At 49.0% G+C, this 22,852-nt stretch overlaps 1 protein-coding gene across 1 annotated transcript in view; it reads right to left on the reverse strand.

The window, feature by feature from the left end:
- The window catches only part of LOC126540250 (glycerol kinase 5), a 203,267-nt gene that overhangs the window by 35,422 nt on the left and 144,993 nt on the right, over positions 1-22,852 (reverse strand). Inside the window, exons 9-12 of the mRNA XM_050187050.2 lie at positions 16,211-16,284; positions 15,367-15,427; positions 5,757-5,883; positions 2,552-2,656 (exon numbers count right to left, since the gene is read on the reverse strand). Of these exons, the coding sequence (XP_050043007.1) occupies positions 2,552-2,656; positions 5,757-5,883; positions 15,367-15,427; positions 16,211-16,284 (367 nt within the window). The remainder of the gene's footprint in view (positions 1-2,551; positions 2,657-5,756; positions 5,884-15,366; positions 15,428-16,210; positions 16,285-22,852) is intronic.

Genomic DNA, 22,852 nt, shown 5'->3' on the forward strand with positions numbered 1-22,852 from the left:
GCCAAACCTGTGTGCATCTACAAAGAATCAGGTGGCCAGCCCCGATATGTAACGCAGGTGACATAGCCACATCCCGGACTTTGCTGAGAATATGAAAAGAGCGACCACTGCCGGCCATAAGGCTGATAAGCGAGGCTTATTGAAACTCTCATCTGTTTCCATAGTGGACGACGCGCAGGTGTCGTCATTCGAAGACCCACTTGCCAGTGTTACAACCCTGGTGCAAAAGTGCGCTATGACATCTTCTATCCAACATCTCGCAGGTTCAATCAAAAGCCCTGAAAAAATACCTAGCCACGCAAGAGGCAACGTCATCTAGAGAACTCTACTAGGTGTTCTCGAACGCGCACAACCAAAATTTTAGGCAACATTGCGCCTTTAAGGCGGTCTTGAAAAAGTTCAAATCAACGCTCTAAAATGCGAAGAGAGTCCACTGTTCATTAGAGCATATATTTGCATTGCAGTGAGATGTGCGGGGCCCATTCTACTCCTCAAGAACTTTCAAAGCTCTGTGCGCTCGTTATTCCAAAATTGCAGCTTGAGTCACAGACTGCAGTACTTCTGTAGTTGACAGCGAGTACCACGTCTTTACGCTGCTAAAGACACTGCTCGTACACGCTGTCACCCGCCGTGGTTGCTCAGTGGCTATGGTGTTGGGCTGATGAGCACAAGGTCACGGGATCGAATCCCGGCCACAGCGGCCGCATTTCGATGGGGGCGAAATGCGAAAACACTCGTGTGCTTAGATTTAGGTGCACGGTAAAGAACCCCAGGTGGTCGAAATTTCCGGAGTCCTCCACTACTGCGTGCCTCATAATCAGAAAGTGGTTTTGGCACGTAAAACCCCATAATTTTTTTTTTTTGTACACGCTGTTCACACAGAGTTTTTCAAGTTCAGCATGAGAACAGCGCCGGCACCACGCTGATGCCAACGATCAGTCGATTGATCGGCAGGCGGTGTCGATTAAATAGCGCATCTTGCTAAGAAACGTTGGAATGCAGCTTTGCTGGCGCATATGTCTCAAACGCCTTCTTATAACACACTGGTTCACCCGTGGAACATAGGGCCAATGTAGGTCAAAGTGCTGGCGTTCCAGCGCGGCCGTGGCCAAAAATAGGGCCCCCGTCGGTCCAGCATTTCGCCTTGCATTGGCTCCACTTTCAGCGATACTCGTGTAGCCGTGACGCGTTGCTGAATACCAGCCCTACGGATAATACGATAACACAGTGGGTTGGGCCTGCTAGGCTTGCCAGACGTAATATTGAATGGTGCAGTCAGAAGGAGCTCTTCCGTACAGCAACACTGCATGGCGTACCTGTAGCACCAGCGACATCGACGGGATCGCCCTAGGAAAGAAGACAAGGTCAGGCGATGCCATGAGCGGCTCAGGAGCTTAATTCGCTGGGAACCAAAGGAATAAAAGATCAGTTGAGTTTGATCTCCGGTGCTGGAATAACGTCTAGTTGTCCCTCTCTCACTTATGTGCTCTACAATTGGTGATCCGGACGTTGCTTCGGCTCCAAGCCAATTAAACTTCTGCGCCGCTCGTGGCATTGCCTGACCTCATCTTCTTTCCCAGGGCGATCCCGTCGATGTCGCTGGCGCTACAAACCCTTCAAGACCAATAACGACCTGTGCGCTGTCAGATCCTGGAAGATCGGTGGTCGGCAAAAACTTAGCACCGACAGAACAGCCACTGATTCCGCCCTCTTCGCTATTCTTCCATGCAGCATGGCTGCGTATGGATGTTGGCATTATATTTAGAAGATTCAAGTTTCGTTAAGAAAAATCACATAAATTTTGAAAATTTCCGGCAAAGCTAGTGCAGGCCTAGCTCTGCGCGATCACCAGCCCGATAATGAATTGGCATCGAATAGTTCATCAACATCCTCTAGCCGATTGCACTTATTACGACTTCCACATGGCGTACACAAATCCGAGGGCTGGTCGGTGTGAAACTTCTCAGCGTGCAGCAGTTTTCAGGCACGTTCCCTCACAACATTGTTTCCTAAAAATGGTGCAACGAGGCACAAAAAACAATTTGCTTTGTGGCAGCCCTGCTGCCATCAGCTCCAGTGAGAACGCGAGGCCAGCACGGAGGTCTATATAGGCACGTTCAGAAACGAATCGGCTGCAAGCCGGGCATAAGTTTTGGCGCATATACATGCTACGGAAGCGCCGAATAAACGGTCTAAGCAACCAGGCCTACAAGACGTTGGCGACACCTCGTCCGCCTGCATGATGCGCCCACCTAAAGACGAAATCGCAAGTTTGTAAGACATATGAGGTACAGAAACGCCACTTTGATAAGCGAGAGAAATGTGAGGTCGCCCGTGACACGCGTGCGAGGAGCTGTCGAGACGTCACAATTGTCACACTGTAAGGCGCTGCACGAAATCTCAGCACACCACCGCTTTTGGAGTTCGGGGGCCGGGAAGCCCTACCACCTGGAACTAGAAGCTGGAAGCAGGATTTTACTCTCAGTGGAATGATGTCGCAGCGAAACCGGAACGTTTTTATTGTTGCGATCTTTCCGCCTTTTCTGCTCACCCATTTCTTGGGCCCAGTCGACGACGGTGCCGGTGTCGAAGCTGCTGCCTTCAGCAAGGTAGGTCACCCCGTTGCCGGTCTTCCAACCAACGACGGGGTAGATGCCTGAGCAGGAAACCGCTATAGTCACGGGGTGCGTGGGAGAAGCGCAGTCTTACGCTTTGAGGTATATGCCATAAGCAGCTTCCTGTTTTTGCTATATGCTTGTGCTATACAGCGGACACTGAGGTGCCTTTCTGTTACACACCTTGGCAGTCAACGTCACGCCTACAGCTCTGTATTGCTAATGCATGTACTCAGGAGAGATAAGGCAGGTGAGGTAGCCGGCAGACGGAGTTAAATTACAGTGGTCATGACAACAAGGCAAACTCGAACATGAAATAGCACACAATATATTTTCTTATTTTTGGTAGTTAACAGTGGGAATCACATATAAAAAATTAGAGGCACTTCTACGCGTAAACAAGCACAACTATGATGTCCGAGGATAACAGACGACACTATGAGCCAAGTCAAAGAATACTCGGGCTGTTTTTAATTTTGATCGCAGTAAAAAAAAAAAGACAAGGTGCCGAATTCACAAATAATTTTTTTTTTCGTAGGTGCTCTTTTCCTTCAGAGGCCTTGACTAATGTCCAGGGGCAGGATTGGTGAGAATGTTTGGTACAAACAGTTCTAACATAAGAGATTTTTGTGAATACAGTCAATGATGTCAAACTTTGTTACTTGTACTCGCATTGTAAAGAAACTTCAAGCAGTATTCCGGAATTATGTAAAACATAAACAAAAGACACGGTCCATTCGAAATCATAACTAGTACAATTCATGGCAGCCGCAAGGTCGAAGCGCCTTTGAGTCTGCATTCAAGCACTTCGAAGGGCTTGCAGAGGGCAACCGAAGTACTGTTATATTCGAGAATGGAAACGGAAGCTTCCGTTCTCGAATATAACAAGAAAATTACGTCACTAAAATGTGTGAAAAGATTATGGAACGAGGAATCAAGAAAAAATTATGCACATCCAACACACACGTAGCAATGTATGTGAAGTGATGCTTTCGTGAAGCGGATAATTACGTTCTATAAAACTAAATGCGATGTGAACGCTTGTCTTTAATGTCTCCCTGTGCAACGTGTAATTTCGCGCAACGCTTCAACACTGTTCCAAGATTTGTGCACAGTAAGAACAAACCTATCCCAACTGAGCACACCCACGAGCGATTAGACAGGAAAAAGAACAACCAGATAGTGATGGCACTGAGGAACGTTACTGAGTCAGAAACATGACAAGCCATTCTTTAAAGTGTTTGTCAAATAAATAACGAAAAGTAAAACACAGTATTTCTGATATAATTCTTAAGCAGAAAGTTTGGACAGCTTGGAAAAAGTTTCCTAGCCAGGCTTCTAGTATAAGCACCGTATACGCTGCTCGCGTCAGTTGAACGAGGCGAATTTAGCTTCAGAAGCGCTTACAGGTCCTCTGAAGCTATGGCCAAATCTTTGTGTCGTCCACCCAGCCGCCGTGTACAATATCCGACGAAACAGAGGTTTGCTGAGCTACACATCTCAAAGTACTTATTTCAAGCGCAGACTGCCATGCCTCGGAAAAATAAATGCTGCGTATCAGCGTAATGTTACAATGGAGTGTTAACTTGTTGATGACTTCTTTTGCAGCGTTCAAGAATAAGCTACCGCAGACGCAAACAAGACACAGCGCTGTGTCATGTTTCCCTCTGTGCGTCCATATCCTCGAACACTGCATAAGCGATGTATTAGGAACTGTCCCAGACGACATCTATATAGACTGCAAAGAAATGAGTGCAATAAAACTTCTGTTTCGGCCAGTTGGTTCATAACTGAAAACCTTGACGAGTAGCGCAAAAAACATGGACCAACAAAGACACAAGTACACATGATGGGCAGAAACTTCCAATTGTGTTGTAGAAGCCGTTACAGACGCTTATAAATGCACAACATAAGCCCGTGCAACACAAGGTTCACAGAGTATTGTTTTTGTCGATAGCAAGAACATTCCCACCCTTGCCAGCTTTGCTTTACTTAGGCTATTTCGAGAGTGCACACACACGTTTTTTAATAAAGAAATCGGCAAGTGTGAGTTGACTGGTTTTAGTGTGTTGGCAATTGATAGTTCCAAGTTGTCAAACTTTTCGTGTTAACTGCAAAAACGATACTCTGATACTTGTGCGGCACGGGTTGATGTTCTGCATATATAAGCGTCAGTAATGGCTTCTGGAATACAGTTGGAAGTTTGCGCCCCTCATGCGTACTTGTGTCTTTCTTGGTCCACATTTTTTGCGCTACTCATCAAGGTTTTCAGGTAAATGAGTGCAGCAGAACTGAACTCGTGCTGAACTTGATACTGCATGCCGTCAAATGGGTTAGCGCACTGACTGCCATTTGAAACAGCTGAAAATGACGACGCGGCTTAAAATGCACTTCCCAGAGTTCAGCTGCTGGTACCTTCAGTGTCCGGAAGCTACCTTTCCAGCCACAAGCAGCCCATAGGTAGCTATTATCCTTGAGTCACCTTACATAACAATAATTACACACAAAACATGTTAGAACCACAGCAAATTGCAATGAAACTACCGTCCCTGCAAGACGGCACTAGGAAGCGTGACGGTCCACACACATCGCTGCGACCGGGAAAGCGATGCAGCAGTGAAATTGCAGAGTTCGAGGCTACGTTCTACCTCGCCTCGAAAAATGTCTATAGACAGACTTTAAAGATCCCCAGGTCGCTAAAGCCGGAGCCCTCAATTACGGTGTCTGTGCAACTTTCGAACGTTAAACCCAAGATGACGATCAATCAGAGGACGCACGCCGAACATGTCTGAGGCCAGCGCACGACAACAAAATTTCAATGGCAGCAGTAGACCCATCGGCTGAACAGTACGCGCACGTTAGACTGGATGGTGCATGCAGGTCTCGTGGCACGTGACCGCGAGTGCCTCACTCATGCGCGGTTCACTCCCATCTGCGGCCCACAGCCAACGCAACTTGTTCTTAGCAATATAGTTTAACTGGGCTTCAAGATTTCTCGAGTTGTTCGTGCAACTGCATTTTGTAGATACGCATTTTGTGGACAGGCAGTGAAAGGACAGCTTATGGCAGCTGCGTGACACGAGCAACGAGTTCTGTGAAACACGAGCAGCGACGTCCGTCCGACGCAGCCCGGGTCCTCACCCACGGTGGACGCGTGCGGCTGGTCCGCCGTGTTGGCGTTGAAGAAGGTTCCTGTGCCCATGGTGCACTTGACGTCTCCCGCCTGGAAGCAGCACTCGCCGAACGCCGACGCCTGCTGGTCGCCAGCCTGCGTCGCACAACCACTTGCACAAGCGGCACACAGAGCAGCTTACCGAGTGCAGCTGCAAATTTTAAACAAGAAATGTTCCCGCACAACCCACCCCACGATGAACGTTGATGGTAATGCGACTGCCATTGAATCAATGTCGCGACACATCGTATTGTCAATGCAGATACACGAAGTGGCAACCTCAAAGCCAAATACGACACCTTACATCTTTCTCTAATCAAAGAGCCCCAGTTGGAAATACGCTTTGCTTTTTCTACAAAGGCTCCTTTGTACCAATTTGCTGCTGCATTAAATGTTATGTGCACGCGTGCGAGTACGTGAAAAAAAATTAGTGGAAGTAATGCCCCATTCGCATTATTATGCATTGTCAACCACTTTACCCACATCAAAGCGACAACTTGTTTTCCCGCTATATAAAGCTATAATACCACCGGATAAAGCTATAATGGTTCCATGCCCTTCAGAAAGACTGCTATTAGAAATACTGAAATGACAGTTGTGGCTTCCGTGCGCATACTCTATGCACATTAGATGGAGGAAAGGTGATGGCGGGCACAAGCGATGTGTATGCACGTAACATAAGTAGTGGGAGACTCCGAAATAATTTTGACCACCTGAGGATCTTAACGTGCCCCCAATGCATGGGACACGTAGGTGTTCGCCCCCCAACGAAATGCGGCCGCCGCAGCCGGGAGGATTTGATCCTGCGACCCCGTACTTAGCAATGCAATTGGCGGCGAGGAGTTACGGAGTCGCCATCTGTCGGAAGCGCCTCACTTGCGTAGTATGAGGGATCACGCGGCGCGCTCCTCATAGGTTTCGCTTACGGCGCTCAATAAAAACACCACGCGGCAGCCCTCCTGGACATTTATGCAGGTACTCTCAAAACGAGGGAAGTTTTTCACTGTCAATATAATAATCTTGGGCAAACTGAAAGCACAGAATCGTTTACAGAGGCTATCTCTTTACCGAATACGTACCGTACGTGAACGCCACTGCGCGCGGTTGCCGCGATGTAGTCTCCCGAACCGGCTTCGTGCGTGAAAGGCAGGCAAACGCTGAGAGTAAATTATGTGAAATATGTTTTTATAGTGGGCTGTCTGTATAACCAAATGGGGCATAAGAGAGTGGAGCCTCAATCCAGCAATCGCACGGGTTCACAGCGACCGACTGCGCGTCTGCATGCATGTCCGCGCACGATGTTTTGCTTTCGCTGTGAGCGCGTTCTCGCACCATGCCCTCAGCTTTAGGCCGCAGCATATGAGCATTTGACAGTACACTAGCAACCATTGTTGCGTGGACGCTATCAGAACTGTTCAAAAATAATTCCGTGTTGCAAATGGGTCGCAAGTCCCAAGGGTAGTGTTGGCCTGGCGGCCTGGGGCACAGCTGGAAGCATCCGAAGGTCCTGGCAAAGGATGAGTCGACTGCTAACAGAACAACTTGTTTATTCTAGCATCGCAAAAGAGCGACCGGTCAGGTCGACCGAAGTGGAGAAACGGGAGACCACGTTACTCGACGGAATAAATCGAAGCTTCTCTCTTGGCGTCCGGGGGCAGCTGCTTTTATACTCTCGGAGTCGAGGGCAAGTAGGAACGGCTCGGGAGAGGCGCCCGTGATGGCGGCGCACGGACACGTTGAGACAAGAAGTGACGCATCCGCCGGGCCGGCGCCGGTCAGACCTCCTCGCTTCACAGTTGGGGGAGCTCCTCTCCCCGGCTGCCGCGCTTTGACAAGCGCGGGCACCACCATGCACACACATTCACACACACACACGAAGACACGTGGCATTGAAACATGCCTGGACGCGCATAGCAGGAAGCGTTGGGACAGCGCTGAACTGGCCAAAATATCCGCCGCTGTGAACGAAGCCCCGGCGTCCGTTGCATCCGCGCCGGCTATACCGCACGTCGGAGGCGAAACGTAACAGACCGCCCCGCCGGGAGAAGGAGATCCCGATGGTCAGGGGACTGCATCTGCTGTCCGGAGGGATGTCGCTCGAAGATGCTCATAACCGAAGTCGGTCGTCCCTCGGCGTTTCTTGAGCGCAGCGCACAGCGAAGGCCTCATTCTCACGTTCAGGTTCACACAGGACACTGCAAAGTGACTTCGGGAGAGTTGCCTTTTTTTTTCGCGTTCCCAGCAAGCGTTAGAACTACGCCGAAACTCAACCGCTCAGTCAGCAAGCACGACACAACCCTCACTAAGCCATGCCAGGCTCTTTCCCCTTTTATACTACTGCCTAGTTCCCTAGAGTAGTCTAGCAGCACTCAGAACGCGTCCACAAATTAAAAAATTGCACTAGAAAGCACGTCATGATTTTGAAACACTAAACAAAAGCAATATGTTAAAAATCCTGCCTCAGGAAGAAAAACATCAGTAAAAAAACAACTTTGAGGCTGATTCCCACGTTAGGCTGACTCCCCTTTTTGTAACGCACCTCAAAGGAATATTTTTGCAAAGCGAGGCTCCAGTGCAGGCGGCGGCCATTTTTGGAAGAGATGGTCTGCAGCCATTGCAGAGGGCAGTGATCCGTCTCAATGATAAACCTCGAGCCAGCTAGGTAACATGACAATTTCTGAACGGCCCACACGATACACGCACACTCTTTCTCGGTGGCGCTATACGCCTGCTCACGACTCGTCAGCTTACAACTAGCATACAGGACGGGGTGTTCCACTTCTCCATTTTCCCGTTGGCACAGTACAACGCCCATGCCTCGCTCACTAGCATCGCACTGAACGAACCCTTTTGTGTAGTCTGGCGACCGTAGCACAGGCTGGCTTGTTAGGGCGCTCTTTAGGGCGTTAAAAGCTCTTTCCCTTGTCTCGTCCCAGACGACTGCTTGGTGCTCTGTTTTTCTTAGAGCATCCGTCAGGGGAGCTGCGATATCAGAGTACCTGGGGATGTACCTCTGATAGTAGCCGGCGACACCTAAGAACGACCGAATATCGGAAAGCTCGCACAAGTTGCGGAAAGCTCGCACAGCGGCCACCTTTATTTCAGAGGGGCGGCGACGACCCCGTCCAATCACGTGACCGAGGTAGACGACCTCGGCCTGTGCTAACTGGCACTTGGGAGCCTTGACTGTCAAGCCCGCTTCACGCAGGCGGGTTAGCACTGCCCGCAAGTGTGCCATATGCTCAGACCAGGATGCGGAGAATATCGCTACGTCGTCTAAATACGGTAAAGCGAATTCTTCCTGTCCCCGCAACACTTTCTCCATGAGGCTTGAAAAGCAGTATGGCGCGTTCTTCAAACCAAAACTCAATACTTTAGGACGGAATGTTCCCATTGGTGAAATGAACGCCGCATACCTACTAGCCTCTTCTATAAGTGGAACCTGCCAATAACCTCTGACAAGATCTCGGGTGGAAATAAACTGAGCGCTACTAACTTTCTCAAGGCGTTCCTCGATGTAAGGGGTCGGATAAATTTGATCTTTAGTGATGGAATTAAGCCTGCGGTAGTCGACGCAAGGACGAGGTTCCTTGCCCGGTAGCTCAACTAAAATCAAAGGGGAGGTATAATCACCCTCACCCGCCTCAATAGCACCGAGCTGTAGCATTTTCTTTACCTCAGCCTCCATAATATCGCGCTGGCGGGGTGATACCCGGTACGCCTTGGATCGTACTGGCTCTGGGGAGGTAAGGTCTATTTCATGAGTAAGGACAGAAGTCCTACCAGGCCTCTCAGAGAACTGACCTTGAAACTCTTGTAAGAGCTGGTGTAGTTCGGTTTTCTGCTCAGGAGACATCGGTGCTTTACTGATTAAGTCACTAATGACTTGATCGGTGTCTTCCCTGTTCGTCACTGAGCCTAGTCCCGGAAGCTCGACCAGAAGCTCTTCGGGAACGTTTACCATCATACACACCACTGCTTCCCATTGTCTATAGGGTTTGAGCAGATTACAGTGGTAAACTTGCTGTGCTTTCCGTTTTCCTGGCAGACTCACCACGTAGTTAACGTCCGACAGTTTTTCAACAACCCGTGCTGGGCCCTCCCACTGCACGTTGAGTTTGTTTTTTAGCGATGTGCGCAATATCATTACCTCATCGCCCACCTCAAAACGACGGGCCCTGGCTGTCCGAACGTAATAAACCTTGGCCCTCTGCTGGGCCTTTGCCATTGCTCCACCTGACAACTCCTGTGCCCGTCTTAAGCGTTCGAAGAGCCTAAGCACGTACTCTACCACGACTGGGTCGTCGCCCCTGCCTTCCCACGAGCCTCGAAGCATGCGAAGCGGAGACCGCAGCGAGCGACCGTACACCAGCTCAGCTGGCGAAAACCCCGTAGCCGCATGCGGCGCGGTCCTTAATCCAAACATCACCCCAGGCAGACACAGCTCCCAGTCAGTTTGTTGTTCAAAACACAATGCTCCCAACACGCGCTTCATGACGGAGTGGAGCTTCTCAACGGAATTCGACTGTGGGTGCTACACTGAGCTGTGTAACAGCTTTACCCCGCACCTTTCGAGAAAGGCTGTAGTCAAAGCGCTAGTAAACACCGTGCCCTGATCTGACTGGATTTCCGCAGGAAAACCAACTCGCGCAAATATGGACAATAGTGCATTGACTATCTCAACTGAGCAGAGTTCTTTAAGCGGCACTGCTTCAGGGAACTTTGTCGCTGGGCAGATCACAGTCAAAATGTGTCTGTACCCCGTGGTTGTTACCGGCAGAGGTCCCACTGTATCAATAACGAGCCGTCTAAAAGGCTCCTTAATGATAGGTACCAACTTCAACGGCGCCCTCGATTTGTCCCTTGGTTTGCCCACCCGCTGACAGCTGTCACATGTCCTCACAAAGTGTTCTGCGTCACGAAAACACCCTGGCCAATAGTACTCTTGCAAGAGACGGTCCTTAGTCTTCTTAACTCCTAGGTGTCCGGACCACGAACCCCCATGCGACAAGCGCAACAGATCCTGACGGTAGCACTGAGGCACGATCAGCTGATCGAACTCCACTCCCCTGCGGTCTAGATATTTCCGGTACAGGACCCCACTTCTTTCCACAAAACGAGCATTTTTCTTGGCGATACCTTCTTTGACATTGCAGCGCATGTTTTCTAAGCTGCCATCCTTTTTTTGCTCGGCTATCAAAGCCGACCGGCTGACTTTTAGCAACCTATTAAGTCCATCTGACGCAGGCGCGATGAGCAAATCTGCAGATAGCTCTTCTAACTTTCCCGTGTCGGGCATTTCCTCTCCAGTATCTGGTGCCTTCAACGCTACAGGCTCAATTTTATTCAGTTCGGACGTGCTCTGAATATCAGCTTGCTGCGCCGCCGACCCTTTCTCATTGTTCGACAACGTCAGCCCCGCAACTACCGCCTTTTCAGCGAGCTCCCGAACTCTCGATCTGGTTAAGGCCTGAACGCTAGCCTCACCAAACAAAAACCCCTTCTCGCACAGGAGGTGATCGGACCTGTCCGAAAATAGGTACGGGTACTGGGGGGGCAGCATAGACGACACTGCGGCCTCCGTCTCAAGTGCACCGAAAGGTCCTTCAATAAGCACTTTTGCTACGGGCAGACACACGCTATGAGCTTCCACGGCTTGCTTGATCCATGCGCACTCGCCCGTGAACATATCGGGTTCTACGTAAGAGGGGTGAACTACATCCATTATAGCTGTGGAATCACGAAGCACTCGGCACTCTTTCCCGTTCACGAGGAGGTCTCGCATGTAAGGCTCAAGAAGCTTCATGTTCTCGTCAGAGCTGCATAATGACAAAAACACGACTTTTGTTTTTGTTTCTGGACACTGCGCCGAAAAGTGACTCGGCTTCTGGCACGTATAACACGCGCGCGCTTGCCTCGCCTCGAACCGCTTTCTGCGTTCGGCTTCGGCTGCCGCCGTCTCCTTACGTTCGGTCGGACTGCTTTCACTCGCATCCGCACTACGTGTGTTCCCCCTTGCTCTCATGGGTGTGAACTTGGGCCTCTCAAACTTGGAGCCAAATTCACCCTTTTGACCGTCCTTAGCTCCACGAGCCCGACGCGTCACAAACTCCTCGGCTAGCTCGGCGGCTTTAGCCACAGTACTAACGTCTGGCCTATCCAAGACCCAGTACCGCACTTCTCAGGTAACCAACTATAAAACTGTTCCAGTCCGAAACACTGCAGAACTTTCTCGTGGTCACCAAACGCTTTCTCTTCTTTAGCCACTCCTACATGTTTGCCATAAGCCTGTAGGCAAACTCTGTATATGACTCACTTCTGCCTTTCTCATTTTCCCGAAACTTCCGACGGAACGCCTCCGGTGACACCCTGTACTTTTTTAGCAGACTCGATTTCACTTGGTCGAAATCCTCTGCCTCCTCTCTCTTCAAGCGAGCGACTACGTCGGCCGCCTCGCCGGGTAACAAAGTGAGCAAGCGCTGTGGCCAGGTTTCCCGAGAGAACCCCTGCTTCTCGCACGTTCGCTCAAAGTTAACCGGGAACAAACCAATGTCCTCTCCAAGCTTAAACGGCCGCATCAGGTCAGTCATTTTGAACGATACTCGTTCTCCTGCACCGTGTGCCTCACTTCCATTACGTGCGCGTTCCATCTCTACCTCGAGACGCTTCATTTCCAAAGCGTGTTGACGGTCGCGCTCCTCTTTCCCTTTTTGCTCTTTAAGTTCGCGCTCGTCTTTCTCTTGTTGCTCTTTACGTTCGCGCTCGTCTTTCTCTTTTTGCTCTTCACGTTCGCGCTCCTGTCTTTTTGCCGTCTCCCTCTCCTCAATGGTCTCAAGGCATTCCTACAGCTCGTCATCCTCAGCTTCTAACTCAAGAATAGCCCTTAGCAGTTCTGGTTTTCTGAGTTTGTCTGAGACATCCAGACCCAACTCTCTTGCAAGCTCCAGCAATTTCGGTTTGCGCAGCGACTTCAAATCCATGGCTGCTGTGAATGCTGCTTTCTCTACTGCCTACTATTGTCTTGCCGCAAACTAACCCGGCAGCAACGACAACCACATTTACCAGCTCTGTTTCTGACACTAACAAAAGCCTGGCAAAACTCAGAAGAAAGTCCCGCACTCACCAAACCTCGCAGCCAAGAATTCAGTGCAGTCGTTCCGCTGCAGGCAACCAGTCATCACACAGGGCTCGTTGCACTGCTCCCAGATGGTCGTTGTGCTGCTCAGCACACAGTCGACCACATATCTTCGCTGCTGGCCTCCGTTGTCGCGATCTCACCGCTGGCAACCAGTTGTTGCATCTGGGTCGCAAGCCCCAAGGGTAGCGTTGGCCTGGCGGCCTGGGGCACAGCTGGAAGCATCCGAAGGTCCTGGCAAAGGATGAGTCGACTGCTAACAGAACAACTTGTTTATTCTAGCATCGCAAAAGAGCGACCGGTCAGGTCGACTGAAGTGGGGGAACGGGAGACCACGTTACTCGACGGAATAAATCGAAGCTTCTCTCTTGGCGTCCGGGGGCAGCTGCTTTTATACTCTCGGAGTCGAGGGCAAGAAGGAACGGCTCGGGAGAGGCGCCCGTGACGGCGGCGCACGGACACGTTGAGACAAGAAGTGACGCATCCGCCGGGCCGGCGCCGGTCAGACCTCATCGCTTCACAATTGGGGGAGCTCCTCTCCCCGGCTGCCGCGCTAAGACAAGCGTGGGCACCAACATGCACACACACTCACACACACACACACGAAGACACGTGGCATTGAAACATGCCTGGACGCGCGTAGCAGGAGGCGTTGGGACAGCGCTGAACTGGCCAAAATATCCGCCGCTGTGAACGAAGCCCCGGCATCCGTTGCATCCGCGCCGGCTATACCGCACGTCGGAGGCGAAACGTAACATCCGTTATAGAGACTTCGACGCCTAGCTACGGCGACTGTGATGTGCCATCGCGACGACTCAATCTTTCTTTGTCTTCTAAATTCTTGGACATATCAATATTATTTCTCAAGTTGCGTCGCACTGTATGTTTATCCGTCTTCTCAGCGTGCGATTTCCTTCCGCTTGGTTTTTGTAATCCAGTGCATTAATTCATAACACAAATATGATCATATGCCATGACCTTATCCTTTATGTGCGTCTTACCGCTCCCTTTCCGTTCCAGTGAACTTGTCAGTTTCTAGCATCAACAAGTTCATAGACGAAACCGTCATGACGTTAGCCGGGCAGCGGGCGCGGGTGAGCGTCTCAGTGCGCGTTTTCTGCTACTCAGCGAACATCGCGCCGTCCCGCGGCGCCGTAGTAGAAATGCGCCTCGCGTCTGTGCTTGCTGCATACCCGAGTTGTAGCCGATGGCTGCCTGCCGGTTCTAAGTTTCGCCAGCCAAGCTTCACGCAACTCCTTGCCCGGTGGCTACGTGTGAATAAGGCTGACACCGGGCTGCATTGCGTGCGTCCGGCACTGTGGCACTGAACAGTTGCCTACCATACCTCATTCCTCCAAAGGCAGCCACAACCTATTATAGTACTTTCAAATGCTGTCAAGCAGACACCCAAGGTGGTAAAGCCTCACTACTTAATCAGAACCGCGGCGCAGGTATGACTTGAAACTTTCGTTTTCAGCTCGCTTCGGCGTTTCCGAAGCAGCGGACGCGGCCGCTGTGGCCACGTGATCCCTCATGCCACGTCACGCCGACGGTGGCGCTAGCTTTACCAGTGGTCGAGCTCGCCGCCAATACCTTAGCTCCTATGCCACCACGGTAGGTTTTATTTGAGAAAGAATGGGAGTTTCTTTTTAATTTGAAGCGTGGAAAGTACCACATATGTACGTGTATCACATTAAAATTTTGGTGCTTTTTGTGCCATTTTCTTTACATCGGTTAGATTTTTAATGCTTTATTTTCTTTTCAATTGTGACGCGTTTCTTTTTCTTTGTAATTTTCCCGTGAATCGCATAAAAAGCATCTGTTTCGAAAAGTCACCGAACTCACGTCAGCGCCGTGTTTGTCCTTTCTCTTCCCTGGCATCCAAGCTTCATGTTCCCGCTGTTAGTGTAAATAGTATCTACAATAATACTCCAGTACGACCCTCGATGCCATTCTCTTTGCCTTTTCAAGGCCAACTACAACGAAATTTCAAGCCGTGTAAAAAGCGCAGTTTCAGAAAGCAGAGATTTAAAGCGGGCTCCGTGCAAACTACCCCGTTTGAAATACGAGTGAACGCGTCTCGATATACTCACCATGGTAGACGTTTACAACACCGAAACTGAATAATGCGCCGCCATTACCGCTCGTCCGCAGTCTAGTCCCCAAACAGCTGAAATTTGTTCGTCACCCAATCTTCGTGCACATGTGCATGTGTTTGTGCTTGTGCGTTTGTTCATGCGTGTGATCATACGTCCTTGTGCATTACGTGCGCAGGGAAACTCCGCGTCCATGGCCAAGAAGCCTACAAGTAAGCTTTCATTCCTTCCTTCTTTACAGGACAAACAAAAATAATGTCGAGAACCACTCGTTCCAGCACTACTAAAGCACTTGCATGAAGGGTGGTAATAGATCAAACTTGACGCAAATAATCTCGATCGACTCACCAGGCAAGCGATGGGAATCTCGGCGCCCAGGATTTCGGGATCCGTCATGCCGAACACGCCACTGTAACGACAGTGACAGACAGGATGGAGACAAGCCATCGTAGTGCACAGCCGGGCAATGTCAAATGCAGTTAGACTGAAAGGTCTACCGAGACAGAGAGAGACTGACAGAGAGGAGACGGAAGCCTGCTGACCACACCGTAACCTGAAGTTTAAGCCATTGGTATACTAGACCCATGCACGAAGACGTGTAACTCGTCTGTAGATCACATAAAATCATTCAGCCGGCACTGCCACATTTTATAGGAAACATTTAGCACGAGGCAAGGCACCTCTCACTTTGTTGCATGCAGTGTATGCAACAACGCAACCTTACAAAGGGGAGAGGTTTCACTGTAAAGCCATCGCAATAGCTTAACCAGGGAAATCGGAGAAACAAGCGAAAATGCACGGGCAGATGATGGCGTCAGTTGGCGGTTAGTGGCTTTATCAAAGGAAGAGCTTGAATTCACAATACAGTCTGCACGTCGCAGTGTACCTTCATCTTCTCTGCGTATTCGGATGGGTGTGTATGCTGTATATGCTCAGGATCTGCAATGAAATCTTAGTTGAAAGCTGGCGCTTGTCCTATGTCGATTTGTCCATCATCGTTACTGTGCTATGTTACTTGCATTACGACAAATAACCAACATGCCCAAACCAATTCCCTTCTGAGGTCTTACAAAACTCGTGTCAGTTCACGGAATGGAATACTCGGCAGTACAGTCAGAAGCCTTCCAAGGCCGCTGCTAAGGGCTTGAAACAAATAGCATGTGTGGCTACGTTTCCCATGCGAGCACAGTACCTCGTGTTGAGAACCTTGGGCAACATGCTGACGGGAATGTCCAGCATATCTGTGATCATGTGGGACCACTCCATCTGGAATCCAAAGAGAGAGGTCATGCTGCAGCATCTACGGAAACGTGAGGCATCGCTGAACAGTACCTACTGTTAGGAACTACTGCATGATCGTACAAAAGGCGCTGCCGCATTTATTAAATGTACACTAAGGTGAAATAATAAGTAAAGATTTACTGCTAAATTATATTACTAGAATACTAGAAGTCAGTCGTACCATGTATGGATGCTTAGACAGGCGGAGAAGACGCGAACAATCGGCTGGATACGCTGCCTGCGCCGTCATGCCTTTTGACAGTATGTGCTTGAGGCTAAGTGATTGTTTATCAATCACAACGCGTTACATTGCCTTTTAAATGAACCAAAGATTCAATTCAGCAGTTTATAACATACCTTCTAGCACAGTATTATCATTGCAGATTTCACGCACTACGGGAATAGTTGTAAACAAAGCTTTCGTCAGCCGGCTAGATGGAAGAAAAAAGAACACACGCAGACCAGTCTCTCCTCGCGATCACGATGACAAATGCATCCTGCAACCGTTCTCGGCAACGGACCGTCCTTGCAGATGGTGCGACAAAGCGCGACCACCGATCCCAGCATCTAAACCTCCGGAGAAAGCTTCACTAAACGTGCCCATATTTGCGGGTTTCCGCAAATACGGTCGCACGTGAGTGATGGCGCTGGCTGCCTGAGCTTCTATTTTAGGCGTAAAATTTCTCATCTTCATTGTGAGCTGGCAGTGCTGGCTACTGAATGTCGTTCGTTACAGCTATTTTTCCATTATGTAATTCACTACCATTCGTTTTAAATTATTGATCCTACACTTTACTACAGAATTCATAAAGTTCATTTTGTATCAATCTAATCCTACTTAACCTTTTATGTACGTTCTACATGATGTATGCATTTGCATTGTCATTGTTGAATGCTGCAGTTTGTTATACTATGCTTATAATTACACATAGAATTGTTAAATTGTACCGTGTTTCTGTTCAAATTATTAATATTTTCCTTATTTCACTGATTAAGCTTGTTGCATAATTGTGTTTTCAATTGTTGTTCTAGTATGCATGTACAATTGCTGTCTTTCTAATTTGTTTTTACAGTTATTGATTTTTTATTGTTGTTGCTATAACTAAGCTCACTTTCTTTTCGCGCACACTATGTAGAGGAAGTTCCAATTCAGTCTCAGACTTCCAGGACCTCCTCCTGTATATTCCATTCTGTAATAACAACCTTATATATATAAAAAAATTCTATTCCGATTTTGATACTGTGGCAAAGCAACAGCCCTTCTAGCCATCAAGGGGACAAACCCAGCTGACAGGTCAACCGACACACGCCGAATTCCAGCAAGGTCGGCAAAGAAAGCTACACTTTGAAACGGCAAAGAGATATGAACATACCAAAAAACCCGTGATTACTATACGTACGGCCTCTGAGATTCGGGTGCGAAATTCAATGGAAAGTACGGCCCCAGGTTGCTGTGCTACAATGTTCTTCCCAAAAAATGAGTCGAGCAAACTTTAGAAAGAGCACTTGTATAGCGAAAAATAACTGCAGAGGAAAGGAAACAAGCACCGGCATAAGCTATACTGCCTGGATACCGTAACAGCTACAATCGCTACAGTGTCCTCCATTTCTCATCCAGCCCACCTATGGGCCTCGTGATCCCGTATGGTGGCGCTGCTGCTCCGTAACGCTCAGCGCCGCCTCCAGGACGTGGCGCGCATATTCTCGTCGCAACCTCACGCGCTGCGCTCCTGGCACAAAATTGCGCGATTGTTTGGGTAATAAAAGACAAACAAAAGCTTGCAGTGTGCTGCGTGACGAAGATCTGTTCACCGATAGGCAATATTCGAGTCGTGAAAGAAAGCACTTACTGCAGCATCTTAGGTGGTGCCGCCGCCGGCTACTGCTGTGTGCCACTTGCTTATCTTCTTCTGCCTTCCACAGCTGTACTTGGAGGTGAGCAATGTAATGCTTCCGAGGAGTCGTGCTGCTTCTTAAGGCTTGCATGTATACGGCAGTTCAAACGAATTATTTTTTTCAGAAGTCGCTCCCTGATGTCGGCAGTGTCTACGTTTTGTAGTCACCAACGGCACGCACTGTGTCCTTCGTCTACCTTCGTGCACTGAAATGGCTCCTAAGTGAATGAAACCTAGTATAATGCCTGATAGTTAGTTCCTTTATTTTATATGTAGAAAGAAATCCGCCAAGTAATCTGGCAGGAATCAGGTTAAAGTCTTAAGCAGATCTTGCATGATGCCAAATTTCTCAGGATGCAGACGAACTCACTAGTGGGAAGGGAGGGCACGTTTCTGTGAATGCGTTCGGCAATAGTTTCTCGAGTACACAGTATTTTAGATCACCGTTGCTGTTGAGCTTGTAAAAGACATTTTTGTTCTCCACTTCTGATTCCAAATCACATTTATTTGTTTTTCTGCGGCAATGTTTACATGAGCAGTGACATCATGTCATATACTGCCCGAGTTTACATAAGCAGAAAATGAGTAATAATGTATCGAAGAGCAACTTATGCTTATGGCCAAGAAAATGGCACATTTTACGGCAACTTAAGGCAAAAAAAATGAATCAGATGCAAGCCAACCGTTAGCTGGATTACGCGGCTGATGCGGCGATCAGAAATGGGAGAGATCTACCTTCATTCGCTTCTCATCTAAACTTTTTATTCGCTTCCACGCACCACAATATCTCTTGGGAGTATTAGCGGTGCTACCTCGATAGCAGTCCTATACGATAATACGGTAATTCGTGAAATTACACAGTGCCATTTTATCAATGAAAGTGGTAACGCACGCCAAGATTCGTTTCTAGCTAATAATACCGCATGCTGAAATCTCTGTACATAAGTGGCAAACACGGGCTTGTCAATTTTATTCATATTAATCCTTGTAAAAACATAGGAACGGCTGAGAACCGTATTTCTTTGCCAGATACGTCATGCCGCTAAAGTGTGGCACTCTCTTTAGGGTATTTCTGCGACTTCCTGGAAATTTGCACGGTGGCCGCGCCTCTCTAACGTTTCTACTGGGGATAGCAATATTATGGACACTCCAAGCGCATTTCTACCAACGGCGTCGCCGTGAGGTCCTGTATAAAGTCCAAGCGCGATAACACCATCGTCGCGCGCCCTACGCTGTATGACGTCCGCACGTCAAGTTTCATCTTAGACGCCAGCGCTCGTTTCTCCCCTGGCGGAACGATTTCACCTCCAACGGGTGTACGTTTCCACCGCTTCCCTTCAAGGTCGTGCAATGAAAGTGAAATTCTGATGGTTCACAAGAAAATGGTACGAAAAAAGCAGACAACAGACATGGATTACTGCGGTGCGCCGAACGTAGTGAACAACTGGCAAACGATGCGATCTCGTTTATTGATCACTCGTGAGTGTGTGACGGTTTTATATGTAATCCACATGAATTTCATTATTGCTAGGTATATAATCCTTTTATTCAAATAAAAACTTTCAGTTGTTCGACCAGCGCTTGTCCTGTCTTCTTTCTCGTGTTTCGTTTGTGTGTGCGCTGCCCAAGAATGGAAACCACTTCTGTTGCATGAGCTAGCAGTGGCCGAAGTTCAGGCGTGCCGAGAAATTGAATATGTGCACGGTGCATTGAACATGACCGGAGTTCATTCCTGCATCACCACTGCACCGGTCGATCAAGTTACTCGACGATACACGGCCGCGTCTTGGTCGCGCCGGCATTGCTGAAGCAGAAATGATTACTAATACTTGCAAATTCCGTCTCTTGAACACTGTTAAAAAATGGCCAAGCTATTTACGTTGCTACCTCCATTCTATATTGTAGGGTACGTAGTAGTTAAAGTTGTGTGCGCATGTCGTACTGTGCTATGCGGCGATATATTTTGTTTATTTCCACACAGTGCCGATGGAAGTCCGTTGTCGCCATCAAAGGCAACACGGATTTGTACCAAACATTTTGTGGGAAACTGCAAAAATGATTTTAGCTAACATGCATCGTATGTGCCCACGATTTTTCCGGCAGCACATACGATGTCGTTTCCAATTACCGGATCAGTGTCACTTACATGGCTAAGCAGTTGCTGCCCTTTTGCCGCATTGCAGTCATGAAAATAACCGTCAAGCATACCGATCTTCTTAAAGGCAAATAGAAGCGTGTACATCGTCCTTCGAATAAAATGTCCATGCACACACATGTTAAAGAGCCCCAGGTGGTCCAAATTTCCGGAGTCCTCCACTACGGCGTGCCTCATAATCAGAAAGTGGTTTTGGCACGTAAAACCCCATCATTTTAATTTGGGAGATGGGAGAGGCGTACACCCGCTAGTTGAATTTTGCCCCGCATGCGGCGCTCTCACGTCGGCGCGGCAGCGGCACTCAGCGGTGCCGTTCTTGTCTATATGCGAGTGAATGCGCACGAGGGAAGCCGACGATCGCGACTCGATCTCGCCCACGCGAAAGGGACGAATATGAAGAGGAAGTTCGCCACCTTCTCTCGCGCGCGAGGCACTGGGGGGAGGGGAGGGAGGGGCGGCGTTCTTTCCGGCTGCAACTGCGCCTGTGGCGGCTGAGCGTGGTCACGCGGCCATATATCTTCAGAGCAATCTGCGTTGGGGGCAGAGTCTAGGTACATCGGGGGCTCGTAGCATTGCGCGTGCTGTGTGTCTTCGGCGCTCACTTTGCGTTGAAGCGATAGACAGCACGAATGTCACTTCGCTCGCTGCTGCTGCCGCGTTTCTTCACGCCAGTATTTTGACAGCAAACGTGCACAGTCATCGAGTGTGAAGTGTTCATGTTTGCTGCGCGCGCTGACACCATGCTTAATAATTTAGTTAGTAAGCGAATGTTTACAGGTTGATACGGCCGATAAAAGTACTATCCTTACTTCGTATAGGTGTCTCCTAATTTGCTATCACAATCGACGCTTCGCCCTTCGGGCGAAACTGCGCCTTTTTATACCTGTTTTAATGCGCCTAGCATTCTTTGCCAGATTCAGCTGTTCTGCAAGATATCTTGTTAGCTGTCCATTTAGCTTCTTACGCTAACCCAATGGCTGAAGTTGGCTAATAGCTTGGGTCACTAGATTTGTGCTCGTGGTCGCGATGCCATCGTGGTAGTTGTATCGTCGCCATTCCAGCTTTGCCAGCTGACTGTCATCATGCCGTCATTTGTCACACCATCGCCGTGATACAGTCACCATGCATTTATTGTAACACCACCGTCGTGATGCCATCATGGCAGTTCAGTTGCCATTGTAGCCTCGTCATCCCATTCTCGTCACGTCGACGTCGTCACGCCATCAGCGCGCCAAGCTGTTTTACTATCGTCATGATCGACTTCAGTAACGTCATCCCATCGTCGTCATGGCGTCGTACTCACACAACCTTCATCATTTCATCGACGTCAATCGTCATTGCTGTCGTCAGCCGCTATCATGCATCCGTTGTCAGAGCGTCGTGGTCATGCTGTCCTCGTCGTGCGATCGTCACCACACCAGCTTCGTCATACCGTCGTTGTCAAACCATATTCTTCACACAATCTTCATGATACAGCCGTCGTCATGCCATCATCCTCGTACATTCGTTGTCATCACATTGTCCTCATATCGTTGGCATGCTATCATCGTCATGCTGTCGTCATCATGCATTCGTTGTCTTACCATCGGCGCGATGACATAGCGGTCGTACCATCGTCGGGTTCCATCTTTGACATCCGACCCTCGCCATACCTATGTCGCCATGTCATCATCATCATACTGTCGTTTTACCATCGCCATCACTTTAGTAACTTCATCCCATTGTCGTCATATCGTCATTTTGATACCGCCTTCGTCGATCCACCATTCCTTGTTCGTAATTGTATCGTAATCATGTTGTCCTTACTCAATCGTGAATATACCGCTATTTTCATGACATCATCTCCATTGCGTTGTCGTCATGCATCCGTCGTCACACCGCCACCTTCATGCCGTCGTGATCGCGCCATCGTCGTTACTCTAGCTTCGTCATCCAGGTGTCGTCGCATTATCGTCATCGCGCCATCGTCTTTGTACACTCCTCGTTATCTCATTGTCTCCATGTCGCTGTTGTCACACTGTCATCGGTGTACAATCGATATCACTTAGGAATCGACATCTCATTGTAGTCACGCCGTTGTTTTTATACCGCCTTCATCGTTCTATCGACGTCATGCCTCCTTCGCCATTCCATCGTTGTCACTATGTTGACGTCATACAGTCGTCGTCATGCTTCCAATTGCATGGACGACCTTGTCAAGCCAATGTCAGCAAATTGGGACGAAAGTGGACAGTAGTGCATATGGCCGAAGCGACGTACAGAGTCTAAGAGTGATCCTACACAGATTAAACAAGCATGACTTCAGGAATACAGTGTCGCAACATTGGTGGAATGCTAATCGCATTACCATCTACAGTAATCGTGAGATGAGTATAGTCGTATCTTCGAAGGATTAGCGCCAAAACAATGCAGCGCCGCCAATTTCTGTTCGCTATTCTGTTCGCTTTGCTCAGCAAAGGGTCACTCTTAGGGACCTCCGCTTGCATGCTTTGAGACGATTGAT

This window comes from Dermacentor andersoni, chromosome 2, assembly GCF_023375885.2.
Source record: "Dermacentor andersoni chromosome 2, qqDerAnde1_hic_scaffold, whole genome shotgun sequence".
NCBI lineage: Eukaryota > Metazoa > Arthropoda > Arachnida > Ixodida > Ixodidae > Dermacentor > Dermacentor andersoni.